Below are 15,336 nucleotides of genomic sequence, written 5' to 3'. Positions count from 1 at the left end.
CAACTCCAGACTGGCAGGCAAGCAGTTACATGTCACACTTCAGATGTAGCTGCACACATCCTTACAGTAAACGTTAAGCAAGGGATGCAATAACCACTTCACTTCTCTTTCTATGCCATGGAACGAAAGTTTGTAAAAGTGAGACTATTTGAAGGAAAAGGTTTTCTTTGACTGGCGAGTGAAGTGTTCATAAGTTTAGAAAATCTAATATTTTATTTAGGTTAATATTTATGTTACATCAGCAATTTTTCTTTTTAATTTATTGTAGGCCTGCTCTTTCATACTGATTATTTTTAAATGCTGATTTACCATTCCTGGTGGGGGAGGACCCATCATATGTGGGTGTGGATGCATTCCCGGAGGTGGCATTGGTCCCCAGTTTGGGTCAAAAGGAGGTGGCCCCCTAAATCTGGGTCCACGCGGTCCACCAAAGTGTGGTGGGGGAGGTCCTCTGAAAGGAGGTCCCCTTGGACCATAGCCTCTTCCCCGAAAACGTGGCGGTCCATGTCCAGGTGGAGGACCTCTTGGAGGACCAAAATCATGGGGAGCTCCCCGGCCCCGGTTCCTGCACAACAAAGCACACAATGCAGACTGAATGTAGTTCTTTATTATCGATTTCGAACATAACAATAAAAAACATTCATACCGATCTCACTAGCAGAGAAAGAGCAGATTACCTCTCGTGTGAAACAATGGAAATTTACATAGCTAACAGATTAATGGTTCTGTGTTGAAGAAGCCACATTTAGAGTCACGTTATCCTAAATGCAGGGTCATATCAGTTATCATAGTTTTAGCACGTTGTAGTCTACATCAATCTCTGCTTCACCTGCTGCCTAGAAATCGGATTTATATTGTCAAAATATGCATGCATTTATGTTGACAATAATTTTTGAACTGCATAAACGTGTTAAAAATATGTTGTTGTTTTTTAATGCCAGGCGTTTGACAAATAAAGTCATTTGACCTCTTGCACGCCAATATTTTTCAAAGACATTGTCATAGTCAGCCACTGAAGCACAGATTTTGAGATGTTCCGAATCCATTTCTTGGTTTGAGTTGCACAATGGGCAGTTAGGGGACTGATATATTCCAATTCTATGCAGGTGTTTGGCCAAACAGTCATGGCCTGTTGCCAATCTAAATGCAGCTACAAATGGATTTGTGTGGTACATCGGGAATTAAATGTGGATTATGAATGTTAAAAATATAATTTCTACATTTACTCACACAGTATGTTCTCACTTTATCATCATCATCATCATCATCATCATACTGACAAGTATTAGACCGAGTGGCCTGTTACGGTCTTGTTTTCTGTCCATCTCTTGTAAGGTCTGCCAATAGTATGTTCTCTCTTAAATAAGTAATTTGATTTGCAGTAAACAATAATAATTTTCTCCAAATGTTCAGGACTAAATTCACGATGTTTATCAATTAGTATGAGTTTGTATCCAGAGAAGGAACTCTCAACATCTAGAGACGTGTAAGCACTAAACGGCTTTGGAGGAACTTCCTCTGAAAGTACTACACTATCAGAGCCAGGGCACAAAGAAGTTTACTTTGCACTTTCTGTAGAACTCCTACACAATCATGTTTCTACCGTAGTTTTTGTATTGTTTGAAATGCACCTTTACTAAATTTATCCCTCTGCAATGTTTCACTTCTGAAATGTTTTGTTAATATTAAATTGACAAAGCATCACTTGGATTTAGGCTGAAAACAACTTCTATAACTGCACTCAAATCAGTCATAATTCATGTAATTTTAACAGGTAAGAATTGGTTCCAGTAAGCATTAACTGGGACAGGGGCTTTTATAAACACTTTCTTGGTACTAGTCATTTCAGAAAACCGTTCCCATACTACTTCTGCTATCCTATGAAGCAAGTGCAGAATACTTACTTACTGGCTTTTGAGGAACCCGGAGGTTCATTGCCACCCTCACGTAAGCCCACCATTGGTCCTATTCTGAGTAAGATTAATATAGTCTCTACCATCATATCCCACCTTCCTCAAATCCATTTTAATATTATCTTCCCATCTATGTCTCGGCCTCCCCAAAGGTACTTTTCCTTCTGGCCTCCCAACTAACACTCTATATGCATTTTTTGGATTCGCCCATACGTGCTACATGCCCTGCCCATCTCAAATGCCTGGATTTAATGTTCAAGTGCAGAATACAAGAAATATTAATTAAATCGAGATGTTTTCAGAAATGAAGCAGATTGCAACATGTAGATTGCAGAACCAGAAATGTATGTTCATTACCTCCTCTTTGCCATAATACCCTGAAAGCAAGCAATGGTGGAATGGTTAGTTTTCTATAAGACCTTATAAGCGATCAAAAAAGGTATTTCCAGCTTGTCTTCACTTAGTTTGCAAATGAGAAAATTCACCATGTGGCAGCAACAGCATTTGTAGTTTATCTATCACACCCATATGAGACAAGCTTTCAAATTATATTGCATTTCTTTAATTGTTCAACAGTAACAGTCCTCTAGATAATTTTTTCTCAAAATTGATTCATTTGGGATGACATCATAATAATCATCAGCATCATCTTCTTCCACATGGCCTGTTACGCCCTTAAGAAGCAATTTTCATGCCTTCATTTTCATGAATGATCCAGTGTTCTCTTCCCATGTGGCTGATAGCAATTTTGTGGGATTGTATAATGTCACAGATGAGATTTGGAATGGCACAATTGCAATATTTATCTAGGAAATTCAGAATATGCGACTGCTAAGTAAATTCTGTAGTATATTTGCTGCAATTAATGTGCAACATTGTTAACTGGAAAAATCACATTTTTTGAGCTCAAGAGGAGGATTGTGTCAATAATGTTTCTTTCTGTTCAGTTACAATGGAAGGAGTCCATAATTGTACCTATTTTTAAAAAGGGGGACAAAACCAACTGTGGTAACTTTCGAGGAATATCACTTTTGTTGACGTCGTACAAAATTTTGTCCAATATTCTTTTGAGAAGATTAACTCCGTACGTAGATGAAATTATTGGGGATCATCAGTGCGGTTTTCGGCGTAATAGATCGACTATTGATCAGATTTTTTGTATTCGACAGATAATGGAGAAAAAATGGGAGTATAAGGGTACAGTACATCAGTTATTCATAGATTTCAAAAAGGCATATGACTCGGTTAAGAGGGAAGTATTATATGATATTCTTATTGAATTTGGTATTCCCAAGAAACTAGTTCGATTAATTAAAATGTGTCTCAGTGAAACATACAGCAGAGTCCGTATAGGTCAGTTTCTATCTGATGCTTTTCCAATTCACTGCGGGCTAAAGCAGGGAGATGCACTATCACCTTTACTTTTTAACTTCGCGCTAGAATATGCCATTAGGAAAGTTCAGGATAACAGGCAGGGTTTGGAATTGAACGGGTTACATCAGCTTCTTGTCTATGCGGATGACGTGAATATATTAGGAGAAAATACACAAACGATTAGGGAAAACACGGAAATTTTATTTGAAGCAAGTAGAGCGATCGGTTTGGAAGTAAATCCCAAAAAGACAAAGTATATGATTATGTCTCGTGACAAGAATATTGTACGAAATGGAAATATAAAAATTGGAGATTTATCCTTCGAAGAGGTGGAAAAATTAAAATATCTTGGAGCAACAGTAACAAATATAAATGACACTCGGGAGGAAATTAAACGCAGAATAAATATGGGAAATGCATGTTATTATTCGGTTGAGAAGCTCTTATCATCCAGTCTGCTGTCCAAAAATCTGAAAGTTAGAATTTATAAAACAGTTATATTACCGGTTCTTCTGTATGGTTGTGAAACTTGGACTCTCACTCTGAGAGAGGAACATAGGTTCAGGGTGTTTGAGAATAAGGTGCTTAGGAAAATATTTGGGGCTAAGCGGGATGAAGTTACAGGAGAATGGAGAAAGTTACACAACACAGAACTGCACGCATTGTATTCTTCACCTGACATAATTAGGAACATTAAATCCAGACGTTTGAGATGGGCAGGGCATGTAGCACGTATGGGCGAATCCAGAAATGCATATAGAGTGTTAGTTGGGAGACCGGAGGGAAAAAGACCTTTAGGGAGGCCGAGACGTAGATGGGAGGATAATATTAAAATGGATTTGAGGGAGGTGGGGTATGATGATAGAGACTGGATTAATCTTGCTCAGGATAGGGACCGCTGGCGGGCTTATGTGAGGGCGGCAATGAACCTTCGGGTTCCTTAAAAGCCATTTGTAAGTAAGTAAGTCTGTTCAGTTGCAAGATGTTGAATGCTTACCACACCAGCAATAACTTTCGATAAATTAATTACACCACCAAAAATGGATATGGTTCATTTGTTTCTTCACTAAGGTTTCGCAAGAACATAGATCATACCTGAAAAAGAAGTTCTGTTCTGAGAGTGGAATAAATATTCTTGCTCATGAATTCTATTTAATTATATTCTGTCTGGTTCGATTCGACGCATTTCCATTTAAATACACTGTAAAGAGAAATTCTGTTTGATTCGATTCTGCAAAGTGGGAGTAGGCCTTAGAATTTCATATGATCTGCTTCCTGTAAACTTGTACATTTGTGAAATAGGCCCCAGGTTTTAATATAGTAGACCTACCACAGTTGGCTTCAAATACATTTCTCACTTCAATACAACAACTTTTAGTGCTTCACAGTCCAGTATATACAGTCACAAAGCTCATTACATAGGGAATATGCATCCATTGACAGTTGAACTTGCCAGTAGCTAGCTACTAGGATCGCTATGATCATTATTGTAACCTGATTTGTAAAATGCATATCGAACCACGACTTTGAATTGCGGTGACTGAAATTGACAGTAGAGAAATGAATGCAGAGTGACAATGGTGTCTCTGTCATGAACTCATGAAGTTTTGAATGAAAATGGTCATCCTTGATTGCATAATCCGATATAGTACTTCAATATGTTTTGTAATGTCCGAAAATCAATATGTCCAGCGGTTGAATCATACTGGTAGTTCCTTTTGTAATTTGTCGGACTTCCACTGGCTTCCCAGCCAGAGCTGTTGTTATTCGCACTTGTTCATTGTTAAATGATGTGCAGCTATCCACCTTAAGTAAATTCCTGCTACCTGTATTTGGCCAACAGCAATTAAGGTACCATTTCCGCAGCTGTTGTAATCCCATTTTACCAGAAACTGATGCATTAGTTCAAGAACAAGTGTGAACAACGGCAGTTCTGGGAAGTCAGTGGAAGTCCGACAAATTACAAAAGGAACTACCGGTATGATTCAACCGTTGGACATATTCTTTTTCAGACAATACAAAACATGATTAAATTACATAAGTTAGGTCAAATGCAACAGTGTTCATGAGTAAGATAGTTATATATAATAAAAGTAATATAATACAGTTATATGAACACTAAACACTAAAAAGTGTTCATATAACTGTATTATATTACTTTTATTATATATAACTAAATACAAAACATATTGGAGATTATGCAATCGAGGACGACCATTTTCATTCAAAACTTCATGACAGAGATACCACTGTCACTGCATTCATTTCTCTACAATCATACATTCAGGATACATTAATGATCCCACTGAATGACTTTAAGTGCCAAACCAGCATGCTTTTCACATACCAGGAGTTAACTTTTGCGACATTTGTGGAAGTTCTTTCTATATCAGATGCTCACAGTGCACTGCATAGGTCTATTTTGATCGCCTTATGAATGCTGGTGACTTGCACTTTGCCCACTGTCGCATTTTTGTCCATGAAAACTGATAAATCAGCAAATACGTTCATATATTGATGTCTTTGAAGTTCACACTTCGAATTTCTACCTCCATTTCTCATGACCATTAGCAGCTTGTAGGACCAGATGAAATCTCACCATATATTTTAAAGGGGTGTAAAGAAAGTCTTATAAAACCTTTATTGCATATTTACAACCTATCTCTCAAGACGGATTTTTCCTGATAAATGGAAAATAACCAAAGTTTGTCCAATTCATAAGAATGAAGATAAAGAATTCGTTAATAATTGAGGGGTTGGGTGGACTAATGACAACTTCAAAACTGTAGGTTTGAGTAAACAAGAATTGAAACTTTGACATTATCGATTTCTTGCATCCAATGGAATGTAATAGTTTTTTAATTTAGCTTAAGAGTTAGCACTGCTGTGTTTGATAAACTACAGAATTACTCATTTATACTGAGATGTAATAGAACCAAAAATTAATTAATAATTTTTATCTTAAGTCGTTAGTCCATAGATCATAAACTGATATATCAGATTACCAGGAAACAATTGGCATTCATACAGTCCTCTCTATAAATTGAAAACTCAAAAAAGTTTCATATCCATGGTTCAAGAATTAAAACTGAAAATCAATATCCCAAATTTAAAAGAAAACTTACAAATTAAACCAAACCCTTTAACTCTATTAAATATAGAGTATAATCTAAATTTAACAGAAGAAATACTGAAATCAGAAGTAAACACTGAAATAATGAAACAATTGTCTTTAGAGACAATTAATATTAGGTACTCTCCACAAAACTGACTTCATTTATACACCGACGGATCCTTGATCTCCAGGGAACAAGGTGCAGGTGCAGGTGTTACAGGCTGTCTCTTCTCACTTTATAGATCTCTTGGATATGGAACAACAAGTTTTGATGGAGATATCATTGCAATAAGTGAAAGTCTCAGGAATCTTCTATGCCACATCAATAAATTTAAGAATGCAGTTATATTGTCAGACTCCAAAGCAGCTATTCTATCAATAGTCTCTAAACATCTCAAACAGCAGAAATAACTAAAATGCTCTCTCAATTAATATCACTTAATAAAAGAATTGTATTCCAATGGATACCATCCCATTGTGGAATCCTGGGAAACGAGAATGCGGATGCACTAGCAAAGAAGGGCAGCACTGCTACTTACAGACCTGTTACTAAATCTACGTATTACTCTGTGAAGAGATTTATTAAATCTACATACTTAGACTTCAACAAACAAAATTTGATAACACAATCTCAAGGGAAAAAATGGAATTCTCTGTATCATAATCCACAGTTAAATCCCGATTTACCACGAAAATCATCTGTAGCTGCATTTAGATTGGCAACAGGCCATGATTGTTTGGCCAAACACCTGCATAGAATTGGAATATATCAGTCCCCTAACTGTCCATTGCGCAACTCAAACCAAGAAATGGATTCGGAACACCTCAAAATCTGTGCTTCAGTGGCTGACCATGATAATATCTTTGAAAAATATTGGAGTGCAAGAGGCCAAATGACTTTGTTGTCAAATGCCTGTCATTAGAAAACAATACCACAACAACATACACTTATATGTAAGCCTAATGTTCTTATGCAAAATAATAATATCTAGGGATACAAAATAGTAATAATGTTCTTTATTTTACATTGTTTTGTAAATTTATAATATAAGTATATAGAAAACACACTGCAATATGAAATGAAAGTAAACATTATCTTCAATTTAAGGAATTTTTGCTTAACATGAACTTCAACATGGACGTGGACATCTGCATTAGTTTTTTTAGTCCACGTGAAATAAAATTTACAAAATGAAAGTTAAATATTCCTGAAATTAAATATTATTAACACATACTGCACATATAAGCCATTATTTGAAGCAGCTTTAAAGGTACCAGTATGTGAGGTAGTAATAGAGTTTTGCCCTTACTTTGAAACAAAAAAAAACTCTTTTCTGTATCATTAATATGTATGTATCACTTATTGACTAGAATCTTCATGAAGCATGCTGCAATCGTAATTGTTCAAAATGTTTTGAAGCCGCTTTGCATTTTCAATTGAAATGAACTTCAATAGAGATTTGATATCTGCAATCTTCTCTTTCTTCAATCCAGGTGGGACGGGTTTTACAAGATGTAACTTACATTTCTCTCAAATGGAATCACGTTTCTTCTTTATCAGATTGTAAGTTTGGAATTCACCATTATATGGCTGAGAAGCTGAGAAACTGTCTGGGGAGAACTGTAAAATCACGCATTTCTGTATACCAATACCATCCCTTTTCAGCCATTCCATGCGGACGGGTGTGACATTTGCATAACAATTCAACTAGTTTACTGACCCCCGATTTTTTGTAGTGCATGCTACAACTCTCATGCCTGGATCACAGTGTAGTACATTAAACCTTGCACCCGCTGTGCAATTATTGTCGCAGAATTCTAACTATACTTAAAATAGCAGCATCGTAAATGTGACTACAATATGCACTTGCAGTGAACACCTCTAATGAAAACAAGAAAATTCTGTGAACTTAAAACAAATATCTTGAAAATTTTTGTACTGAAAGTTATTTAATGTCATAAATGTTTCCTGTAATAGTTGCACATTTATACCTATATCATAACATTTTATAAATAATTATGCACAGGACGGGTGTGGCACTGTGAAGTTATATTTGTTGTATATCAAAATAATTGAAATTTGAAACTAAAAATGGTCCCTATGATCTTAGAGAGCACTAAATTAAATAGTAGTAATTGTAATAAAATATTTTAACAACATTACAACAAACATAAACATAGAAATCAACTAAAGTAGTACTTAGTTATAAGATTGTTAAAAAACATCAGTATTTCTAGAAAATACATCAGAGAGTCTTGTTTCCTGTAACTTTTATAGTTGGTTCTGGAAGACTACGTATCAGTTGTTCATATGAAGCATAAGACAAATCATTTTCATCTATTCTGAAAATGTGTTTTCCTGTCACACACTCTCAAGCACATAATTTTAACTTCACCATCTTCTTCAACTGTTTGAACCTTGTTCCAAGATTTCTTCCTTTTCTTGAACACTGTACTTGGAACATCTAATTTGCTTCCAGAAGTTTTTCAATAACTGCCTGTTGTTTTACTCGGGCTTGGTAGGAAGCACTTTCTTCACTCTTAACTGCCTTACAAACCAAGTGCCTGCACACACTTGTAAGAACCAAGCTCAGGAGTTGCATTTCCAGTCTTTGCCTGCTGCTCTCTTCTATCTTTCAGCATCCTTACGTCCTTCGGCCTTCAGTTTGTTCCTGTCTGCAGATAATCATTTCTTTTAATTTGCTCACCTCTTCCTATCTCTCTCCCTTTTCTTCAACAAGTACACTTTTTGGCTTCTTCAGTTTCATTTAGTTTCTTTCTCCAATTCTGTTTTGATGTTCTCCACTTTTCTCTCTTTTCTGCATTCATATAAGAAGGAAAGCATTTGAAATGTCGCAAGAACTATCCTTATTTGTAAGACTGAGCCTATATGACAAGAACACATACAACCACAGACGTCTCTTACAAAATTCAACTTAATTTAATTTAATTCACTTTTCCAAAAGTAATAGTAAGTAAAGTTTAATAAGCTCAGTTATACTCTGCAGGGTGTGACAGACATTAACAGAGCTTAATTATATACTACTGACTAATGACTCAACCTTACTTCTGCCAACTTTTTTCTTTTACAGTTTATTATTGACAAATAAAATAAACTTCGGAGTAATTTTTGAGACGGGTGTGACACACGCAACTGTTACCATTAATGTATTTAAAACTCATTATCTTTCTCACCTGCTTTTACAATGAATTCCTAAAATGAGAAAGAAAACTACTGCTGTAGACAAGATGACAGCAGAGCAGCTGATTGATGACCATTTTCCACACTGAAGTTCAGCATGTACACACTTCACATTTGTTCATAAAATAAACACACACACAGTAAACTAAGTTTTGAACTTATTTCTACCGTAAAATATAAATAATAAGGGATTATTATTATTATTATTATCCCCAGAAAGAAATACTAAACTTTAAAAAATAATGTACAGGCTCAGTTTAGCATGGAATGGCTGTTTTGCAACAGAAACAACGAACTTAAGTCTGACCAATTTTCAATAATATTCGATGACATGGTTGCAGAAAATGCAGCATTCAGTCATAACTTGAAGGTATTGATCAAGATGTTCAATAGTTTGAACCCTTTTTAGAACCTGATCATATAAACCGAAATTTCTGTCATTTTGATTATATGAGTGTCCTAGAACGGGGAAAATATGTTTGATGTTCAGGCTCAAAGATTTTCACAGCCAGGCACAAAATTTTATAGGCCCAACTGTCATATTTTTATTTTGGCCTCCGTACGAGTCTGCAAACACCGCATGTTTATCCCCAGTGATCCAGAGCCAATTGAAAAGTGTCTTTTGGTCGAAACGACTGCATTTCCCAACACATTTAGATTTGCATTAATAACAACAAATTGTCTAGCAGGGACCACTTCACTACTCCTTTAAACATAATTCTCACTTGAACTTCATTTCTTCTTAGCAATCTCTTTTTTCCAATTTGCTTTGTTTGCTTTTCTTGTCATTCCTGCTGTTGGAACAACATTATTTTCAGAATAATTATTGCCCTCCATGTTAATACTTAATATTGTGAAGAGTGAACAAGTCAGTCACAACCACGTTACACAGCATAACTCCCATCGTGATTGTTAGTTGTGCTACGGACTAATCGCTTACGTAGCGAGTATGTTTACTTGTTTCTAGGAACGCACTACAGAAACAAAACACTGTGGTACAACAAAGTACAGTGCAGAGATTCAGAAAACACAATTGCCAGACTAACATCTTAACGTCCTTGATGCTGTTAGTCCACCCAGCCCCAATTATAGGCCTAAATCAGTAATGTCAACCTTCTCAAAACTTTTTAAACCTGTTACACTGTACCTGTATCATCATCAGCAGCAGCATCATGGATTAAGCCTTATAAGGCTCGTTCCGGTCTCATTTTTTTTACACTGTTGAGCCCATCTTTTTTTCGGTCTATCAACATTTCTTCTACCTATTGGGTTATAGTTTATCATCAGTTTTGGTATGCAATCTGCTTCCATTCTTTGTATATGTTGTCTCCAATCATTTCTATGTTGTTTTATTCTGTCTAGGTTCCTCACCTCTTTTCCTATCCAGTAAGGTATAATCCGCAACAGATATCAGAAATTTCATCTCTGCTACTTCTATTCTTCTTTCTTAGCCACAATCCAAAATTCAGACCCATAAAGCAACACTGGCACTGCCATTACTTTATAAAATTTAATTTTCGTTTCTTTTCTAATATATTTTTGGGATCTATTAATGATACTGCATACATAGCTGAATTTATTAATATTGTTTTGAATATCTTCATTCTTCATATAGGAAATGTTGAACCCAAGGTAATTGAAACAATTTATATGTTCAATAATTTTTCCTTCCAAGACAATTTTGGCTCTTAACATATATGCTCCTCTAAATGCTAAAAGTTTTGTTTTGTTAACTGATATATTTAAGCTAAAACATTTACTTATATTATTTAATTGGAATAGAGCCCTCTGTGCCCCGTTTTCAGAACTGGATATTAAAACTTGGTCGTTTGCAAAAAGCAATGTATTTAAGAATATACTTTTTTAAATTCTGAAATGTTTATTTAAATCCATCTGCCATTCAATTATGAGTTTGTCAATATAAACATTGAAGTGACGGTGAAAGTGGACACCTCTGTCTTACTCCTTTATTTATTGTTGCTGCTGTATTCTTTCTTTTCATTGATGTCGTTCCAATTACAATTTATTCTGAATGTATAAGCTTTTAATTGCTGACATTAAATGTTGTGCAATACCTTTTTGTTTCATTATGATCCATAATTTGTTTCTGCAGACACTGTAAAATGCTTTCTCATAAATTACAAAAATCTTGTACATTGGTAGATTATGTTCTCTATGTTCCCTATTGTTTGGTTTATGGTGAATATACAATCGGCACAAGATCTTCCTTTCCTAAATCCATTTTGACTTTCTGAAAGCATGTTTTTTATTATGATATTAAGTCGAGCTTTTAATATTATATATAAATACATTTCTCAGTAAAAAATATGATTGATAACAAGCAACATGGTTTTATTACTGGTAGATCGACTTCATCCAATTTAGTATTTTATGATTATGTCACTGAAAATATGGACAAACAGTAGGTAATCTAGTAATGTAACCTACACAGACTTCAAACAAGCATTTGAAACTGTTGATCACCAAGAAGCTTGCCAAATATGGGATTAGTAATTCTCTTATAAATCTATTTACAAGTTAAGTTACCTATTGAACCGCAAGCAGTTTGTTTACAACAAATGTCGATCTGGAGAATTTACAGTAAGTTGTGGAAAATTTTAGTATAAGGAGTCTTCACTGACAATTATAGGCCATCTTAAAATACTAAAAAGAGCAGATTTCTCTGCGTTTGTCGAATGCGCATCATCAAGCTTACGAAAAGGGACTTGTCAGTGCCAATAATTTATTTTGTGTGCACAAGATTGGAATTTTGAACTAATAGGGAAAGGACAGAATCCGTGTTCTGAAATGTATCCCAATTCTATTATATAGGCCTATATTACAGTACCACTATGTAATTATATTGCTGGGTGGATCAAATAAATAAACATTAAGTTTGGTTTGTTCAGGATCATCGTATGCCTTGCATGCATGTTTTTTGGTAGACAGGTCTGCCAGGAATCGAACCCCATTTGGAATAAAAGAAACCAGGCCTTTAAGAAGTAGGAAGTAGCCAGTCCTGAAAGAGAGCTGGACATATCTAATAAATGAATGTCTCAAGAGAGGGAGAATACCATAAGTTTGGCGAAGATCAGACATCAAGATAATGTATAAAGGAAAAGGCAACATAGGGGACCCCAATGCTTATAGGGGCATCGCCCTAGAATGTACAGTATTCAAAATTATGTCCAAGATCATAACAGAACGACTGACCAAACTCATGGACCACCACATTCCTGAGCAAGAGTTCGGATTTAGGAGGGGCCGTTCCACGCTGCAGGCAAGACATAGAAGAAGCATTCAGAGTTATAGGAGGAAAGCTGCATGTAATCTTTATCGACTTTTCCAAGGCTTTCGATACAGTGAACAAGCAAATACTCAAGACAAAGGTAGAAAGACTCATCGGGGAGGATCACTACATCGCAGCCATAATTAGGGATATTCCAGCACAAAATGAGATCTGCATCCAGGACGGTGTATCCAAATCAGCGCCAATAACTCAGATGACTGGGGTATTACAAGGTGACCCTCTGAGTCCACTCCTCTTCTCGACTGTCACAACAGATGTGACGCATATACTACAGGATGGTGCTGGATTATATATGCTGACGACATGGCCCTGACTGCACCCTCACGTGAAGCACTGCAAGACAACTTCAACAGGCTAGCTACATGGGCGGAAGAAAATGACTTGAGGTTGAATGAGGAAAAAACCGTCCACATGACCTTCTGGAGGGAGGCAGACCAGCTGCAAAGGGCAAGATAGTACTCAGGAACAGGATACTGACTAAAGTCAATAGTTTTCAACATCTGGGAGTCACGCTAAAACCAAGGGAAATTCCTTCAGTCAACACATCACGGACAGGACCACAATGGCAATCAAAGCAGTACATGACATCAAAGACATATGTAAGATATCCATGGCAGCAGCAGTAAGACTGTTTCACATAAAAATCCTCCCCATAGCTACATAGGCCTTGAGAACATCTAGAAGCAAACATCATGAGGAAACTGGAAGTGAAAGCAGTCTACCTCAAATAAGCCGCAGGACTTTCCACATACGCGCCATCACGCACAGTATATGAGCTAGCCAAGGAACCGTTTCTCATAGAGGAGCTCCGGCTGAAGATGTCTCTGCCTTCCTCACCAAGCTAAGACAAAGTCCTGAGTGAACTGCAGCTGAAGAAGGAGGAAATCTGGATAGACTTCTACAGCATGGACGCCATGACAGATGACAGGAAGCAGGCCAACTACGAACTGCGCCACCTGGCGACCCTACTAGCAGTGCACGGCTTTCAACACAGACTATGCAAGACGAAGGCGTTCCACAACCCTGGTCCAGACTGTGTTTGTGAACTCTGTAGCAGGTTTTGCGAAAGATGCCATGTGTTGAAGTGTGAAAACAGTGGCAACTCTCTGACAAAGTTCTGTACAGAGGAATAGCTGAACATCTATGCACATTGTGCGCTTTTATTACTATTATTATTATTATCATTATTAAGAAGTAGGAAGCCGTGTCACAGAACACAGTGTACGTCAATAGGGCTAAATTAGTGAACAGGTACTTCTCTTCGTTTTTGTGCCTCTTCGCTTGTTTCTCCGGTTCATCAAAAGAATCGAAATAACCTACCTATAACATCTGAAACTAAATCGGAACGGACCTTAGTAACATAAGTCGAAAATGTCAATGATGAGATGATGTACTATTTCTACTTTACCCGGTACAATTATTATTGATAAAGCTATACAAAATGCATGGTACAATTAACTTAGCGATACATTTATATTTTATTCATTGGTTTCAGGTGCAAATTAAATTTTACCTGTAATTTCCTCTTCCTCTTGATTTTGGTACAGGCCGATAGTCTTCTTCATCTTCATCTGATGGCTCTTCCTCATCCTTGTCTTCATCATAATTATCTGGAGGCGACTGTTCTTTCTCGCATTCTTCCGCCATTTTAAACACTAGATGTAGCGGCAGACCCTGTTGTAGAATATTCTTACACTAAAGACTTACAATATATATATTTTACATATGTACAAACAGTCATAATATACAACCTGCAATATATTTATTCTCCTATGGTTAAATTAGGACAGAAATACTTTCTGTATAGTGTTATTCGTGAAATGTATAAAATCACCGACATTCGCTTGCAAATAGTACTTGATACCAATACTGCCCGATGAACTACTTTGTAACTTTGAACATGTGCATTTTCTATCTACCATGTACAGGCAGAAAGTGAAACTCTGTGGCAGTCCTTCTGAGCGGAACTAGCAGGAAGCACTGCCACTCATTCACTTTCCCACGTGGTAGAGAGCAGGCAGGTCTATATCGGTTTTCTGCAGACGAATTTGTATTGACTATGAGTTCAAGTGTGTGTTACAAGTGCAATCGCTCAGGACACTTTGCTCGAGAATGCCCACAAGGCGGTGGAAGCTTTGGTCGTGGAGGTGGCGGCGGGCGAGGGGACAGTAAGTGCTACAAATGCAACGGATTTGGGCACTTCGCCCGTGAATGCAGAGAAGAACAAGACAGGTGTTACCGTTGTAATGGTGTCGGCCACATCTCCAGAGATTGCCAGCAGAATGCCGATGGACCATCCTGCTACAATTGTAACAAGACTGGCCACATTGCACGGGACTGTCCGGAATCGTCAAATGGCTTCGGTGGGTCATGCTACAATTGCAACAAGACTGGACACATTGCACGCAATTGTCCAGAGGGA

General features: G+C 36.8%; 1 protein-coding gene across 3 annotated transcripts in view; it reads right to left on the bottom strand.

The window, feature by feature from the left end:
• The window catches only part of LOC138715788 (transcription elongation regulator 1), a 78,044-nt gene extending 63,254 nt beyond the window's left edge, over window positions 1–14,790 (bottom strand). Inside the window, exons 1-3 of one of the 3 annotated variants that reach the window (XM_069848859.1) lie at window positions 14,666–14,790; window positions 14,428–14,588; window positions 310–565 (exon numbers count right to left, since the gene is read on the bottom strand). In XM_069848859.1, coding sequence (XP_069704960.1) covers window positions 310–565; window positions 14,428–14,561 — 390 coding nt within the window. In that variant the 5' untranslated portion in view covers window positions 14,562–14,588; window positions 14,666–14,790. Of the gene's footprint in view, window positions 1–309; window positions 566–14,427 lie in introns of all 3 variants that reach the window. The other 2 variants (XM_069848860.1, XM_069848861.1) reach the window with 2 other exon arrangements.
• Between the last annotated feature and the right edge of the window lie 546 nt (window positions 14,791–15,336).

This window comes from Periplaneta americana, chromosome 15, assembly GCF_040183065.1.
Source record: "Periplaneta americana isolate PAMFEO1 chromosome 15, P.americana_PAMFEO1_priV1, whole genome shotgun sequence".
In the NCBI taxonomy this organism is placed as follows: domain Eukaryota; kingdom Metazoa; phylum Arthropoda; class Insecta; order Blattodea; family Blattidae; genus Periplaneta; species Periplaneta americana.
Note: the sequence above shows the minus strand (reverse complement) of the source record. Positions and strands in the feature narration are given on the sequence as shown.